General features: G+C 41.9%; 1 protein-coding gene across 6 annotated transcripts in view; it reads left to right on the forward strand.

The window, feature by feature from the left end:
* Positions 1 to 1,441: 1,441 nt before the first annotated feature.
* The window catches only part of TNKS1BP1 (tankyrase 1 binding protein 1), a 52,214-nt gene continuing 36,383 nt past the window's right edge, over positions 1,442 to 17,272 (forward strand). For 5 of the 6 annotated variants that reach the window (XM_081316607.1, XM_081316608.1, XM_081316606.1 and 2 more), the window contains exons 1-5: positions 1,442 to 1,560; positions 9,297 to 9,435; positions 10,600 to 11,365; positions 12,774 to 12,843; positions 14,345 to 15,763. In XM_081316607.1, coding sequence (XP_081172733.1) covers positions 1,498 to 1,560; positions 9,297 to 9,435; positions 10,600 to 11,365; positions 12,774 to 12,843; positions 14,345 to 15,763 — 2,457 coding nt within the window. In that variant the 5' untranslated portion in view covers positions 1,442 to 1,497. The remainder of the gene's footprint in view (positions 1,561 to 9,296; positions 9,436 to 10,599; positions 11,366 to 12,773; positions 12,844 to 14,344; positions 15,764 to 17,272) is intronic. The other variant, XM_081316611.1, reaches the window with a different exon arrangement.

The raw sequence follows: 17,272 nt of genomic DNA on the forward strand, positions 1-17,272 counted from the left end.
TCAAAACTCTCACTCAAGGCATAAATGATCAGGCTCAAGTTATCATACTTTGGACACATTGTGTAAAGACCTAGCTATAAATCTGGGGTACTAGCAGATGGATGAACTGAGTTACTGTACAAGACTGATGGATCTACTATATGGATCAGCCGAACCAAAGAATCCCTAAGACCGCCCCCACCCACACAGACAGGCTAGTCACCAGAATATAAACTGACAGCAAACAGTACCCATTACTACTCTACCATTGATGTTGTTATCTAATTTGGGTAATGAAACATCTACAAGAAAACAAGCTGAGAGCACCAAGGACCCCACATTTCAACACTGAGCTACAAATATTCTCCTTCAGTGGAGCTACTATTGGTAGACCAGATCGGGGACATATCATACCAGAGATAATCTGGCTACTGAGTCCACACCAACCTGATGGCACACAGCAAGCTGACTACTAAAATTAGTTAACAGAGGCTGAGTTCATGCAACGCAAAGTACTAAAACCCAACGGGCTTAATGTGGTTCAGCGGCCCTGCTAATAGTACGGGGACTACGTTAACAGCGCACATGTACTGTGTAGACAGGCTTTCTCAAAAGTAACTCATATTCCGTTCAGCGGACTTTACTTTTGGAGAATATGGGGTTTAGCCTAAAAGAGAAAAAATAGGAAAGAGTGGCGTCCCAGCCAGTCCCTATCCCAAAATAGTTGCCCGGGCAGGCTGTTATTAATTACGTTCTTCAATCCGAAACCTTCACGTCTCAGATCCCAGAGCAGGAGGAGCCTCACCCACAGAGTTGCGATCATCGGTATCTGGGCGGGGCTTTAAGGAACAAGGGACCGCCTTCCTTTTTGGAGTGGGTGGGGTGCCTGTTAGAATACTGCTTGTTCCGTTTCTGTTGTAGGGGAGAGTGGAAATTAGTTACGCAGTCGATATATATCTATATCTATATCTATATCTATATCTATATCTATATCTATATCTATATCTATATCTATATCTATATGTATGTATGTATGTATGTATGTATGCATGCATGCATACTGGTACTTGTCGAATAAGAAAAGCCGCGCGGGTTGGAGGCTTGCGCGGGCAGGGACTTGCTTTCAAAGTTTTGCTCATTAGTCATAACTACAGGAGAACGCAACAAGCCAGAATGAACATCGCATATTTATTGCGCATACTTCAAATGCAAATCACAGGCTCATTAGCATCCATGCTTATCGGGCGGGGAATCATGTTTGCAGATACGCTTCAGGTTACAAAAGGGAGGCGCATTTGCACAGCCCCACCCTTCAGCCGTTCTCGTAGACCAGTTTTTTCCTTAATAAGGCGGCAGGCAACGGGTTCTCGTCCAACGGAAGCTGAGACTCCCTCGCTAGCCCGGCCTTTCCCTAAGCACTCTGACCTCCTCGCTGTGACACGTGGGGTTGGGTGTCACCGCGGCCATGAATATGAAATAGAGCGGGCGTGGCCAGCCTGGGCCTTGATTGCGAACGTCATGAATATGCAAACAGTGCGAGGATCGTCGGAGCCTCCATCGGGCCCCGGATCGCGGAGCCTGGTAAGAAGGCGTCCGCGGACGCCCCCCCCCCGAGAAGGTGGGGAGCCGCGCGGTGAAATTGCGGCTTGCAGAAAATGGTGGTGGGCTGCCGGAGGCTCTGGGCGGGAGAGGTAGGGGGAGGGTGGAGGCCGGTGGATAAGGGGGGGGGGCAAAAAAGGGGGAAGGAGCCCGAAGGTACGGTGAGCGCGTGTGAAAAGGGGGGGCAGGCCGAGACCACCCCCAAATGTTAAGAGTTGGGGGTCTTGGAAACGGGACGGTTACGAGGGAGGTCGCTTGCGAGCAGTCGAGCCATCGCGGCGGCGATCTGTTCTAAAAATCGTAATTGCTGCGAGGGTTTGTAAAAGGCCTGGTCTGAAGACCTGACCGGCTAACAGTACGGGCAAGGATGGCGGACTGGCTGCAGCGGGAAGGCCAGTGAGGTTAGTGCCATATGGTATGGGGCTGCGCTACTTTGTGTGTCGCCTGGACTCCCGGGGGCTGTTCCTTGCCCTGGTTTTTTGCCGAAATTTGGAACCGTGTGGTGCCTCGTTTTCCTGTAGCTGGGATCCCTCTTATATTTAATCTTTCCTCTTCCTCTTGCCTGCCTGGAGTACTTTGCAACGCTACCTCTTTCCAACCACTCCCTCTCTTGGCTGAGGTTCCAGGTACACACACACACACACACACACACACACACACACACGTCCTTTTAAAACTTACTGAATAGCAATTAGTGCAGACAGTGACCCTAAAATACACCCTCTGACCTGTTCTTGAATCACATTCTTTCCCAGTCCCTGCCTGCCTTGGGAAAAGAATGGTCTGAGTCAGTCTAGGATAATTCTTCAAATGACATTTTGGCATCATCATTTCTGCCTTTTTGTTTACAATGCAGCTCCTTCCCTGATAGGAATAATCTGTTCTCTTTGTCTCCTTGAGTAAATTACTTGCTAGAAATCTTCTATACACCTTCCAGTTTTTAAAACCACGTTCTTATCTGCTTAACTGAATTGTATCCTTTGATACTTTTTTTAACTTTGCTTTCAAAATCTTGTGATAACCTCCTACATCTGCCCTGTTTTTATTTGGATCTGTTGCTGAGAAATTAGTTTGAACTAAAAGAGCCACCAAGTGTTCCTTCCCAGGAAGGAGGGGGGAAACCACAACAAGGGGGTAGTGGCTCAAGAGACTGGTTCCTCCACCAGCCAGAAGGAACATCAGATCCTAAGCACAGTTAGGACTGGAAGTATGGTAACACTTTGGTGGTTCTGGACTCATTTTTAAGCTGAAGGAACAAGAGGCGCATGTTGCTTTGCAAGGGAGAATGTCTGGAAGCCAAGATCAGCCCAGTTTAAATTACACATAAATGCCAGCATATTGCTCTTCCTTTCCTTTCCACTCCCTGTCTCTTGTGTGTGTCTTTCTGGGTTGTGAACTAGTGGGCAGGGCCTTTCTCTTACTTTTGGTGAATGTCAACAGCTTTGGAAGAGAGTTATTTTATTTTATTTATTTTAATTCCATTTATATCCCGCCCTTCTCCGAAGACTCAGGGCGGCTTACAAGCTTAGCAGTATGAAAAGCAATGTTGGAATAAACCCATCAGTCTTTACCATAAAATTTATGCTTGTGTTTTTATTAAGCAATGTTAAAATAAGCCTAATAGTCTTGGGTTTTTATTAAGCCAGTGTGGTTTCATCTAAAACCCCTATTCTTGCAAGTTTTTTAAAAGTCCATCTGCACTTACTTATTCTTCTCTACGTCTCTACCACTGTCCTTTCCCTAAGGAGGCCCCTCTTGGTTAACCATCCCATGACAGCTTTTAATCCTTGTTCTTATAACAATCCTGTGTGTGCTGTGATCAGTCTTCTCTAACTGTGGGCATCATCCAGGTGTATGGACTTCAATTCCCACTAGATTTCTTTTTTCCCCATTTTTTATTAATTTTCCAATATTACAATATTATCTTTAAAAAGCAAGGTGGTGTCTGGGTTACAATATTTCCATTTCAGACAAATACATATTATTACAAATCTCCAAATTGTTGTAACCAATACATCCTCTCTCTTTTTTCCTTTAATACATCTAAATTAACATACTTCTCATTGCTAGCCATCAGTCATTTAATAGTTTTCTTATATTTATCAATACTTTAGTATATTTTAACATTTCATCTTTAAAACATCAAACACCTGATATATTTTTCTAGCTTTAATTTTACATTGATATTAAAATTAAACGTTTTAAATTTCTCATTTTCATATTGCTAAATAACCTTTCCCTTTACATAATTTTCTCCAATACCTAATAATGTAATACACTTCTTATTTATCTCATTTCCATATCACTCCCACTAGATTTCTTATCAGGGGTGTTCTCAATGGAAAAGCCAGAGTTGGTACACTCACATCTGGAAATTCCCCCAGTTCAGGAAGGCTTTTACATATAATAGAGATCAATGCCCTCTGCCAGCATTTTATAAATAGGATATAATGTAAAACAAGAATCCATAAATGGCAAGGGATTTACTTGAATGTATATTATATTTCAGACTGTATTGCATGTTGGGGGCTCTTGAAAGACATGGTGATAACTTTTCTTTCTCTTTTTATCAGTTTATTAATTTAGAGAATTTATATGGCTGCCCATTCATTCTCAGTGACTCTGAGCTGCTTATAAAAAGTAAAAACCCAATTTACAAATAATACCCTCCCCCGCGGACAGCAATTAATCAAACCACTTGGTGGACTCCATCCCACTCTGGGTTCCCCAAGCCCATTGGCAAAACTGGATTTTCAGAGCCTTGCGCAAGAGTGTCAAAGTGGAAGCCAGTCTAATTTCCATGGGGATGCTATTCCAAAGGGGGGGAGCACCACAGAGAAGGCCTTTCTTCTGAGTCCCACGAGACGTACCTCCCTAGGAGAGGGGACCATTGTCATTACTTTCCTTCAATGAAGAAGTAACTTCCTTGCCTCACTCCTTTACGAGATATGTGACCAAAGGACGAATGGTTTTAGATGATGAGATCTACAATTGGTAACCTGGTTGAGTACTAATTGCACAAGATGAGTTCCCACATAATGAAGACTTTTGGAAGAGATAGTTGTGCTGAGAAAACATCACTTATTCTCCACATCTGGAGTACTTATCACTACTATGGAGGGAATCCCAATCCACTCAGCCCTTTCCCTCTAGGGCCTCCCACATGCCTGCTAATGTTCTATGGAAGGAAAATTCAATGTTACCCTTTTTTTGGCAAGGGTTTTCTATTTTTATCTATTTCCTTTTAGCATAGAGTTGCTGAAAGATGTAAATGGGAGTTGGGAAAATGTTTAGTATGTTTACTTCTCTATGTCCATCCACTCCTGAAGAGTGCTTATATAAATAACTTCTAGAGGGGTTCGGATTTTTTAAAAGTACAGTGGAAAAAATATCAATTTTAGTTGTGGTTTTGGAGCTAAATGTATCTGAAATGAATAGAGTTTGTTAATTTCACCCATTTTTCTTGTCGTTTTTAGAGCTTCAAATTCTGGATAGATTGCATTTAGAACACAGTGCAGGGATACTCCTTAGAGTAGTTAGAGGCAGAATTTACACATTGTGAGTCACATTTTCAAACCAAATGGAACAACTAGGTTAGTTCAGTACAAGCTTGTAAGAATTATCTATTGCAATAGGTTTATTTCTATATTATAAGAGATATTTCAGTTACTGTTGATCAGCATTTTTAAATAGTTAAAAAAGAATTAGAATGCAATAATTTGGAGAAACTTGTTTAAATTCCTGGGAGCAAGTAAGGAACAAGCCTTTTTGTTAGAGAAGGCAACTAGCATAAGAAGCATTCTATACAACTGTGTGTGTCAGTGATCGTCTTGGACTATCATACTTTACCATGCTCATTGCCTGTGCTGATTTAGGACAGTTAGAATTGACATCTAAATGACCTGCAGGCCAAATGTCCCCATCTCTGCTCAAGAAAAATGAAACAGTTCTATTTCAATTTGGTTTTGAACTAGTTGATCACTAGTTATACCGGGACTGATGGCCCTGGATGCTTAATCCACCAGTAGTATAAAGAAGGTCTACAACAGAGGTCCCCAACCTTTTGGGCACCAGGGACCAGTTCTGTGGAGAAAGGTTTTTCCATGGACCGGAGAGTGTGTGGTTTTGTGTGTTGCCTGCATCCCACAGATGGGGCTTTGCTTGTTTGTGTGGACCAGTTGCTGGCATGCCATGGCCCGGTACTGGTCCGTGGACCAGCGGTTGGGGACCCCTGGTCTACAAGATACTTATTTGGATTTTTCTGTAGGAGATGTTTTATTGAATATCTTAAAGGTATGAATATTTTATAACAGGAGTTTACGTAGATATTTAACAGTGCCCTTTGGGCATTCTGTCATTTCTGTTTCTTGGCTCAGTTTTTACACTTGCTGCCTTCTTACATGTACATTTTTGGCGTCTCTGTGTCTCAAGTTTCTTTCCTTCTGTATTTTCTCTGCTATTTGCTTGTTCCCCAGGATTTCCTCAATCAGATCCTTCTTATAATCCCAATGGGAGGGGGGAGGAGTTCTTGTGTAATTTAAAGTTGCAGTGTCTCAAATTGTAGTTAAGTGTTGATTCTGATTCAAGTTCTAAGAATTCCTTTTTTCTCCAATTGCTTGTCATGTAATCACTAGATCAGGGGTAGGCAACCTTGCTCTTTTATGACTTGTGGACTTCAATTCCCAGAATTCCTGAGTCAGCATGGCTGGACCAGGACTTCTGGGTATTGAAGTCCACAAGTCATAAAAGAGCCAAGGTTGCCTACCCCTGCACTAGATGATTTAGATGCTTCAATTGAATTTTATGCTTAGCTATTATTTAATTTATCTGCCTTGGGTAAATCACTGTCTCTCTTGTTTTAGTTCCCTAAACAGAAGGAACTAATTTTGTCTTACATCACCAAATTCTAAGAAGTATAATGAACATTTCTAAATTGAAAGCAATAATTACTCTGCTTTAGAAGTAACTTTTTTTCTTTGCATACTGAGCCTTTCTTTGGTCCTTGCAGTTTGCTTGTCATTCTAAACATTTATTTTCCGCTTTTCATCACTGTAGCCCAAGGCTCATTTGGATAATACGATGTATTTCCTTGTCTAAAAATTTTCTTTAAAGATGCATTACAATTAATTTTAAGGAACCCCCCCACCAACATTTTTTTTCTATGAGAAAGTACTTACAGGTAGTCTTCAACTTAAGATCACAATTGAGCCCAAAATTTCTGTTGCTAAGCAATACAATTGTTAAGTGATTCATGTCTCATTTTACAACCTTTTTTGCTATGGTTGTTAAGTGAATCACTAAAGTTGTTGACTGAGTCAAGTGGTCATTTAGTAAATCTGGCTTCCTCTATTGACTTTGCTTGCTTGTCAGATGTTCCCTAAGAAGGTTGCAAATGACAATTCCAAGATCCCAGGATGCTGCAATCATCGTAAATACATGCTGGTTGCATGTATTTGATCATGTGACTGTAGGGATGCTGCAATTGTCATAACTGTGAAAACTGATCATAAGTCACATTTTCAGTGCCATTGTAATTCTGAATGGTCATTAAGCAAATGGTTGCACACTGAGGACTACCTGCATAGAAAAATTGGGGGTTAGAGTTAGGGTTAGATTTTGCATCTACTTGAGAGATTGTAATAGAAAAAAATGGTTTGTTTTAAAGGCTTCGAAGCCAAAATGTGGAACACGTATGAAAGAAAGCCTCTTTCATCCCCTGACCCCCACCCACAGGGTTCTTCCACTTGAAAAACTCTGAGGAAAAGAATTTTGCTGTGATAATTTCTACCTATTTCTACCTATTGAAAAACTCCATAAATTCTTTTCATCGTGTGATATTCTCAGCCAGAGTCCCAGTTCTTTGTTTACTCATTGTGCATATTTTCCCGAAGTATGTACTTCCTCTTTGAAGGGTTACTTCATACTTATTTTATATGGATTTTCAGTGCAGGAAGAAAAGTAAGCCATCTAATAACATGAATGCATTTCTCTCTTTCTCCAAATATGTTACTTTTCAGAGACAGGTAACATTTATGTAGATCAACCTTATGTGCGCACTGGACTGGACTGTTTGATAAAATGCTGTTACATTACCTTATATTTGGAATGTTTCTCAGTTTTACCCTGGTTGACAAATATTTTCTACAACCTGATTCTGTAGATATATTGGGACTACAACCATCATATCTGCTGGGTCCCTTTATGGATCAAAGCAGATTGAGTAGTCTGTATTGGATGGTAGTTCAAGAGCCAAGTCTTTGCATAATTGGAATTAAGATTAAGAAAAGAGAAAAGGGTAGAAAAAATTAGTACAGATAATCCTCGTTTATAACCAGTCTTTGCATATACAGTCTTTGCACGTTTGTAAGGCCAAGAAAAACGTAGGTACTGTGTGGTTTCACTTAGCAAATGCTTCATTTGATGATTGTGTTTCTGATCCCAATTCTGGTTGCTAAACAAGCACTACCTGTATGTGGATAATACAAAGATTCAACTTGAGTCAGTGTTATCCGCAGAAGAGGTTGGCTTGCAGATACAAAGGGGTGAGATGAAGGGCTAAGCAGCAAGCGGAGAGCTGTCAATCTGCTCTTCAGTCTCCTTCATTCATTCAGGCATGGAAGAAGTTGCTTGCTGGTCCCCAAGAGGCAGACTGAGAATGGAGGTGTCTTTAGAGTCTTTCAGGGATACCTTGTTCTCCTCCCTTTGTCGATTGTGGCATTTTTTTTTCCTGACTAAAGGGAAGCTCTTACGAGCCCTTCTTTGGCCTCATTCTGGGTCCACTTCTGCTTCGAATATAGCCAGTTGGAACAGTTTCTGCTACACACACTCTTCGTAATGCTGTTTCCCTTCTTAGAGAGAGTTTGGCCCATTGTTGAAATCTAGTGGGAGGTCGTTGCTGTAGTGATGGGAGCAGGCCCCAGCTTTACCTCATTGAATTCCAGTGGCTCTGCCAAGTGATTGAGAAATCAGGAGAGGGGAAGCACTCCAGATGTTTACTCCTTACCCTGCACAGTCTGGTTGGGAACATACAGCTGGGATGGCGCTGAGCTGGATTTCTCCCATTACTGGGGGTGGGGGGGAGAAGGAGGTAGCTGAAAGGAACTTGGAAGGAAGAGAATGGCTCCGATTAGAATAGCAGCCAAATGGGAGTGCTGTGGTGAAATGACAAGAGCTGACAACAGAAAGAAAGAAAGAAGGAAAGAAAGAAAAAAGAATGAAAGAAAGAAACAAAGAAAGCACAGGAGTGAAAGCATTAAATGGAGAGAATAGCAAGTTGGCAGAGGAGGAGAGGGTGTGACAAAGGTGGTGCAAGTACTGTGCAGAACAGGACAGCAGCACAGGTTAGGAAATCTAAAATCTTGATGCATTGATGGTTTTCTACTTTCAGTGTGAGTCATGGCCTGTGAGAGCTGTGCTCCCTTCATCCTTGTTCCAGCCTGCCCTGGGAGTGGCTTAAAATAATCTCTCCCTCCCTCCCTCCCCCTCTCTCCCTCTCTGTTTCTCTCTGTCTCTCTCTTTGTCTCTCTCTCTCACTCTCTCTGAGAGAAAGACAATGAATGGTACCTCGTATTAAAATAGTAAGCAAAAGTATTGGGGAAATTTCATTTTGATGGTTTAATATCAGTGCTGTGCCATTAGATAAGAAACCTTGGTTATCTCTTGAGAGGATTTTGCAAATTGCCTAATTTTCTTTTTGTGCCTGTGTGTGTATGTCCTAGGGGCTGGCCTTTATGCTGACTTCTGAGTCGCAGCCTGATGTGATGGATTCTAAGCCTCAGTCGCTGTGTTCTTCATTTTCCATCACCGCTGCCAATGGCCGTAAAGACACTAAACTACCATCAAGCAGCCCTGAGATAGGTATATCCCAAACGACAGCAGAACTGGGTTCCTTACCACGTGGCAATCGGCCAGGTTTTCTTTTGCTAATAAGAAAGTGGTTCTCCTAAGAATTAAGTGCTGAATGTTAATATGAAATGGCTCTTTCTGTAGTACTGCAGATTGCACATATGGGAAGACATTTTCTGATGTACTCTTATGCATAATTTTCCTTCCCACCTCTGAAATATTGAACACTAAAGGCCACTTTTTGCTAACATTCTATGTTGTAGGTTCAGGAAGATTTTTTTGTTGTTGTTCCTTCTTTCAGGACACAAATTGGGACTCCAAAATTTCGTTCCTCCTATAGTCTAAAGTAGTGCTCCTTATACCTGGGTAAACCCAACATTAAAATGGGTAAAAATGTATTTTTCTTTGGGTAATGGGTTCATGTGTTGATATCCAGTAACAACAAGGATATTTAAATTGATTTAAAATGTTTTCCCTATGTTGGGTAATAGGACTTTCTGATAAATGGTTTTGGATAATGAAGGAAAAAAATTGCTGGTCTAAAATGAAATAATCTTCCAGGAGCTTTAACCGTGTGAATTTGGTAGTCTATCAAGGATTGATTTTACTTTTTTAGCCTGAGACTCTTGCACCTTAAAATGCAGCCCGCAGAGTCTTTCATGGGCTGTGCTGTATTTTTCTTTTGTCACTAGAGATTTGCAGGCTTGGTAAGCTGTCCAGTGTGACCTGTGTCCCAAGTTGCATACAGTCTTCATGGAAAATGTTAACAAATTATGCCCACTTTATTCCCCTCTCCGCTCTGCTGCCACTCCATTTTCAGCACAGCATGCTTATAGCTTTTTATCAGAGGAAAAAGAATGATGTTTGAAATACATGCATGTTATTGCACTTGCCTAATCATAAATTCTTATAATCGCTGAACGAGCTTCTACTGCTAAAAGGATAAGAGGACTTAAATCTTTTCCAAAGCAAGCTACTCTAGCTTTGCCAGGAAGACAGTGGACTGTTAAACCTTTCCTCATCGTAGAGCACAGATTCAATAATAACCCCTGATAATTGGGAAATTAAGCATAAAGGGCATTAGTAACACTAATTTAGGCTAAGAATTTTTGTATTGGAGCCTTACAATGTAATGGCTATGTGTTTTAACAATTTCCTATTAAATGCTTCTTTCAGGGGATGCCCGTCCAAAGCCACCTGTGAAACCCAAGCCTTGTGTTCTTCCTAAGCCAGCTGTTCCAGTGAAGCCTGTGCCTGCACAGCGCCAGACTCTTTCTGAGGTGCCTTCTGCAGAAAAGATCAACTTGTTGGCTGGGCCTAAGCCGTATAGCAGTGGAGCTGGCAATGCTGTAAAGCGCCTTTCCTTTAACCTGAAGTGCTCTTCAAGAGAGGTTACCAATGGGAAAGAGGTTCCATCTCCTTTCTCCACTGCAAGCAAGTCTTCTGAAGATAAAGAAGATGCTGAGCCCACAAAAAAATCCAGTGCTATTGAAAAAGCTTCTGAGGAGGAATGTAGAGAATCCTCTAGTATAGTCAGGTGCACACTCCCCTTCAAAGTGAAACCGGTGCCAGTAGCAACTAAGCCAGAGCGTTTTCCTGGAACCACAGTGGAGGAAATCTTGGCCAAAATAGAAAAACCCAATGAGAGTTCACCCAGCTCGGACCGGCCTCGGCTAGTACGCTCTTTCTTCAGCCAAGATGGTGGTTCAACTGTTCACCTAGGGCCTAAGGGTTATGTTGCTTTCCGGAGAAGTTCCAGTGGAGAAGAAGGAGTAGGAACGGATCCAGAAGGGTCTGCTTACCGAGTCTCCTGTGAAATTAAGGAGAGGAGTTTGTCAAGGAACAAGGAATTAAAGGAAGAAGACGGGAACTCAAAGGTGTCTGAATCTCAGCAGCCAGAGACAGAGGTCAAAAGAAATGAGATTTTCCTTCTTGCAGACAGGTGAGGTACATATAATCACAGCGGACCATTATGGAAGTTCAGCTTTACTGTGTGACTCATCAAGTACATTCTTAGCATAGATATTGATTGTAGATTAGTAGGTGTTCTATTTATTGTTAGCATTCCCAGAAAAATGAAATTAATGCACCAAATGTATCTGACAGTTTCTTTGTTCTTTTACATTTGGCATTAGTGGGGGCAAACGTTGTCTTCAGTCTAAGACTAAAAGATTAGGTTGCTACATTTTTAAGATTCCAGCCCTCTCATATAGGTATACTTGGATCAGTCTCAATTCGACTTGATGTGACTTTTCTCTGAATAATCATGTCTGGAATTGAGCATATTTCTCATAGTTCCATCTTTGCCAGATCACAGATGCAAAGAATATAAGGTTGCAAGAAATAGCAGCTATTGGATTTAAGTGATATGTTGGTAAGGAAGAGGAGATTTTTATTTATTTTATTTTTATTTTTATTATATTTGTATACCGCCCTTCTCCCGAAGGACTCAGGGCGGTGAACAGGGCAATACATGTTAAAAAACAAGAATACAAAAGTTAAAAAAGATTAAACAAGATGCCCAAAAACTATAACAATAAGTTAAGTTAAAATACATAAAAACAATAAAACCCAAACCCATCACCCATCAGGCATCTGATGAAATAGAAGATGCTTGGAATATTCAGCAAGATTTAAAATTTCCATAATTTTTGCTTTTGACATTATAATCAGTTCATATAGATCAGGCATGAAGAGCTTCCTCATTCTTATGTAGATTGCACATGTGTTCAGCATGATGCCCTTAATGTTTGCATTTAACAGTATAATCCATTTATTTAGATTAGGCATGAATAGCTTCTCCATTGTTAAGTAGATTATACATGTGATAGGCACAATGCCCTTAAAATAGGGATGGTCCATTTCTATGGGCTTTGAGAGCTAGCCTTTGGACACCCCCTTGTGCCTGGAGCAAGAAGATGTAAAATAAAGTGGCTGTTTCCCACTGCTGCTAGAATTGAAAAAAAAGTGATATTCAGGATAGTTTAAATTGGAGGAACTTTTAAGTCACTCCACTATTTATCCTTGAAGATGATGAGGAAGAAGGATGATTCTTCTCATTTTTTGGAAGCTTGTGCAACAACTTAGGAGTGTCATCTTCACATGCCCACTTCCTTTGTACAATGGCTGTGGTAGTATGTATGTGGAGAAGGTCACATTCCAAAGAGTTTAAGGTAAATTCTGGAAGACCTTTGAGGGCTTCAGGGTTGGCTATATGTGTTTTAGATTCAGGATCCCTATTTCTCTTTTTGTGGTTGTTGATTTACTTGGTATTCATCCTGCCTGTATAATAATAGAAATAATAGAAGGTGGTTCTGTTCTGTAATAACAATACATCTTTCTGTTGGCAGCTCCAGCCAGCCTAGCATGAGCTGCAAAGAAGACCAACTTGAATCCAGCAGTCCACCATCTTCTCCTGTTGTGAGTTATCTGCAGCTCGGCAATTCCTCCATTGGTCTCTCTCCTTCCAGGCTCTCTTCTGTCTCAGGGGTATCTGCCACCTCTCTCCTTCCAGGCTCCCTCCCTGTAGGGTGCGTGTCTCCTTTCTCTACTAATGCTTCTCTTCAAGAAGAAGTAACCCTAGCAGGAGCTTTCATGCATCAGTATTGGTTGTCCCTGCCCAAACCTGTTGCTCTTTGGGGCATAGGTTATGGCATTGTAAACAAAGAAACACACAATTCTGTATGCTGATATGTCCAGATGCTTGATGTTTCAAAGTGAAATATTCAACTCTGCAAACTGTGTTAGATGTTAACATCTGCAGTTTATATTTTTCCATCCTGGATGGCATTACCCGGAGTGTAAAAATCTTAGTTACGCTGGTTAGTAGAGCATGAGAGTCTAGATCAGGGGTGTCAAACTGCCGGCCCATGGGCCGGACACATCATCCGGAAGCCACGCCCACCCCTTTGCCGGCAATGGCAAAACCCTCCCAATACGTTGCGCGATGTCACATGATGTCGCGGGTTTGACATGTCTGGTCTAGATAGTTAGTTCAGTACTTTTTTTTTTAAACTAACCACGTCTAAGCCAGGAAGAATAAAGCAGTGTTTCTTCAGATCTTAAAAAAAAAAAAGCTGAAGCTAACTACACAGAACCAAAGCTAATTCAAAATTACGGGGCCATGGCCAGAGGGAAGGGAGCAGTTGTGACTCAGAGTATATAGTTCAATGACCTGCAAGGTATGTATGAAACAATTCCCACTGCTCGCCCTGCAGCCAAATCTGTTAGGGAAAGCACAGCAGCCTCTTGCTGGGTGCCCTGAATGGGTGATGGTAATGATTAACTCCATTTGCCTTAACTTAAAGAAAAAGAGCCATCAGCTCATTGGGTGTGTTTTATTTGATAACGCTGCTTTGTTTTGCTCCTCTCTCTCTTTGTAAACCTAATCCAAGAGAAGGCAAAGGCTGAGGTGGGTGGAGCAGGCACTTTTGTAGTTACTGGACAGTGTTGACTGATTTCTTCAGCTTCTCTTTTCCCCTTCCTGTTCCACTCTTTGCATTTCATTTATCTTCTGGCTTCAACAATAAAGGGGTGATACTTTGGGGAGGGGCTTTCAAGGTGTAGGATGTTTTTTTGTTTTTTGTTTACAATATTTTAGTAGTTTTCTATGTTCACAATTCATAGGTGCTTGGTAAGCAACATGTTGTCTGGGTCCATTTGTTTTACTTGGTAATACATATTAAAGTAAGGTATAGGATCGTTTTTTTGATACGTAAAAGCAGGAAGATGCTGCCTGTGGACTGATTCAAGGAAAAGGGACACAGTTGGGCCAGATACTCTTATAGTATATTCTAAATAATAATCCTTGGGTTGTAGGATGCCAGACAATCAAGTTCTAAGATTTTGCTAGCTTGTTTTGGAAGTTTTCAGGAAAAGTAAGTAATTTAATTTTTTTTTCCTGTGTGTCTTTTTCCCCCAGACCAAGTTCTCTTCCAGAGTCACGCCTGGATCTCCCGATGCCCCTTCTGAAACAACCCAACCCCCTGGTGCTCCATACCTTCCGACAGATGTCCCATGTAGTGAAGCTTTGCTTCCACCAGGCTCCCCTGATGGATCTGCTAAATCCTCCGGAAGTCCTCTGGTAGACTCTGTCAGTCACGTTCAGTTTGCAGATTCCCCTGTAAGCATTGCAGATACCTGGCCTCCAGGATCCCCTGTTAAGACTTCTCCAGGACAGCCCTTGCTTTCAGACTTGGCAAAGGTTTCTGCAAGATACCCTGAGCTCCCTCTTGTCCCCGAGCAGGCTGCCAGTTTGATCCCTTCGCCCATTGAATATAATCTGCAGCCTCACCAATGTCTTACGGGAGTCTCAGAATCCCCTGGCTCCCCTAGCATTCTTTCCAAATGCCATGTTGGTTCTGATCAGCCTCCAGGGTCCCCTTCATGCATACCAGACACCCTACTCAACAGGGGAAAAGATGATCTCAAAAATCGAGCACAAATTCTTCCTCTTGAGGATGAGGCTCCCCTGCTAAGTCAGCGGCGTGCTTCAGAGGGGGTGGTGCAACCCCAGGGTAAAAAAATGATTAGGGAAGAACTAGGAGGCTCCTTAGCTGCACTGCCAAGAGAGAAGGACCCATCAGTGGTGCAGACTTTAGGAGGAGAGTCTAGTTGGAGTCTGTCACAGTCATTTGAATGGTCGTTCCCTAATCAGGGACTGGAGTTGGGTGGGAAGAGATTACTGTCTCCTCCCAACTCTCCCATTCAGGAACACGATGATGACAACCTCCTGGAAGCAGAACTGGGGGGAGAAATCCCTCCCCTTCAAGGATCGTATCAAGAGGCAGGTTCAGAGGGACAAATTGGGAAGGAGGAGGTGACTGAGGCTAGTGAGCACAGTGGCAGTAAGGAATCTGAAAGGAACTGGAAGAAGATTGAGGGGCAGCTAGAAACCCAATCTACTCTTGAGTTGTCAGCACCTGGTGGTCCCTCTGTTCAGAGAAAGATTGGTAGCCCTAATCTAAAGGACCCAGTGGTGGCTGAAGAGGTTACTTTGCAGGAGGATCATGATGACTTCCTCCAGTTTCCCCCAAACCACGAGGAAGAGGCTCTACGAGTGATGGAGCCATTGCCAAGTGTAGAGCAAAGTGCTCCTCCTGCAGAGCCTTGCATCTTGTTCTCAGAAGGTGCCCAGGTGCAGACTGCTGATTCCTGTCAGGAAGAAAGTGATGCCCTGGGTATGGCACAGGAAGCCAAGATGGGTAACTCTGACCTAGGTGGAGTTGAACCTAACCCTAGTTCACATTGGCTAGATGAGCTTCTGGCATCTCCTCCACCTAGCGCTGATGATACAAAGAGAAGAAGTACACCCAAGGTGGAAGACCCCACAGGACCACAGGTAAAAACATTGTACTCGGTATTAATTTTATGGAAGGCAGTATTCTATTTAAAAAGAGTTATGACTAGAAAATCTTACTGGCATCAAACTTCCTGCGTGCCTAAGAACGTGGCATATAAGGCGTTAAATGGACACAAGCATATTTAGATGAGTAAACATTCCTGCCCAGTTAGGTGACTGAGCAGGGGCTTGTCTTTAAGAACAGCAGGCTGCCTTTTTTAAGTAAGCTACAAAGTAGTTAAACTGGTTGGGTGGCTGCAGAATGTACAAGAGCAGAGTCTGAGGCAAAAGGTGCTGCCATATGAGATAATCCTCCAGTCATCTGGGTGAAGTTAACTTTCCTCATCCCAGACCCAGTTCTCTTTGTGCATCAAAGATACTCTTGATTGCTGGACTTCTTGGTTATTAAGAAGTTACAGTTTGGATCCGTTACACTCTTGTCCAAAAGTGAATGTAGTTGTTCTTAGTTAACAAGATTTAAGTTATATACAGTGCGTCAATTACTGAGCGAAACTTGATTTCATTAAGGTCCCGTTGATGTCGTTCTGAAAGCGGAAAAATCAAGTGGGCTGATAGATTTAGGACTTGATTAATTTCCAGTGGAAATTAACCTTCCAATTGGAAATTGGAAATTTCAGTTGGGCTATATAAACTCCTCTATATTTTCCTCACCTTTCTTGCCAAAATATCTGAATTATTTCTTAAAGGAGATTGTTTATTTTTATTGGCATATTTCATCTTTACATTTTTTTATACCTCATAGTGCTTTTCTATTTCAGAACATGAGCATTAGTTGTATCTTTGATATTTGTAATATATTGCATCTATGCATGATAGGATATAGCTTTCAAACCTATCAATACATGTCTAATGGTAAATAGGATCGTAATACATGAATCACATGTGGAGATAATATGATCTTATTGTGGGAAGTGGCTTCCATTAACAAACAGTTCATGCAAAGCTTGGGCATGTAGAAAGATACTGCAAAAAATCAGAGCCCTTTTGTCCATCTAGTTCAGTATTGTCTCATCAGTACTTTTGAACTTTTCACAACTGGGGCTAATTTTTATTTCTAATCTTTACTTTTGGATCAAATGTTTAAGGTTTTACCAAACATTTATATGTTAGACTGTCCTAGTTGTTGATCCTGATTCGTTAGTTCAGGGCTTTTCAACCTTTTCACCCATTGTACCACTTTTAGGATGTGGCAACATCCGAGTACCACCAGTCGCCTAGCAAGGTGTCAAAAACTTGATGACCAAAAAAGAAAAAAAGTGATGAAGTACAGGTAGTCCTCAACTTATAACAGTTTGCTTAGTGACTGTTTGAAGTTACAATGGCACTGAAAAAAGTGCCCCCCAAGCCACAGCTGAGCAAGACACCTGCCTGCCCACCCGGCGGCGCTCTTCCTCCTGTCTGAGGTTTTCATTCTTGTGAGCATTTCTGTTGAGGATTGGCGGTGGGGGCGGTGTTTGGTTTTTATTTCCCCCCCCCTCTGCTGGGTGG

This window comes from Vipera berus, assembly GCF_964194415.1.
Source record: "Vipera berus genome assembly, chromosome: 1".
Lineage (NCBI taxonomy): Eukaryota > Metazoa > Chordata > Lepidosauria > Squamata > Viperidae > Vipera > Vipera berus.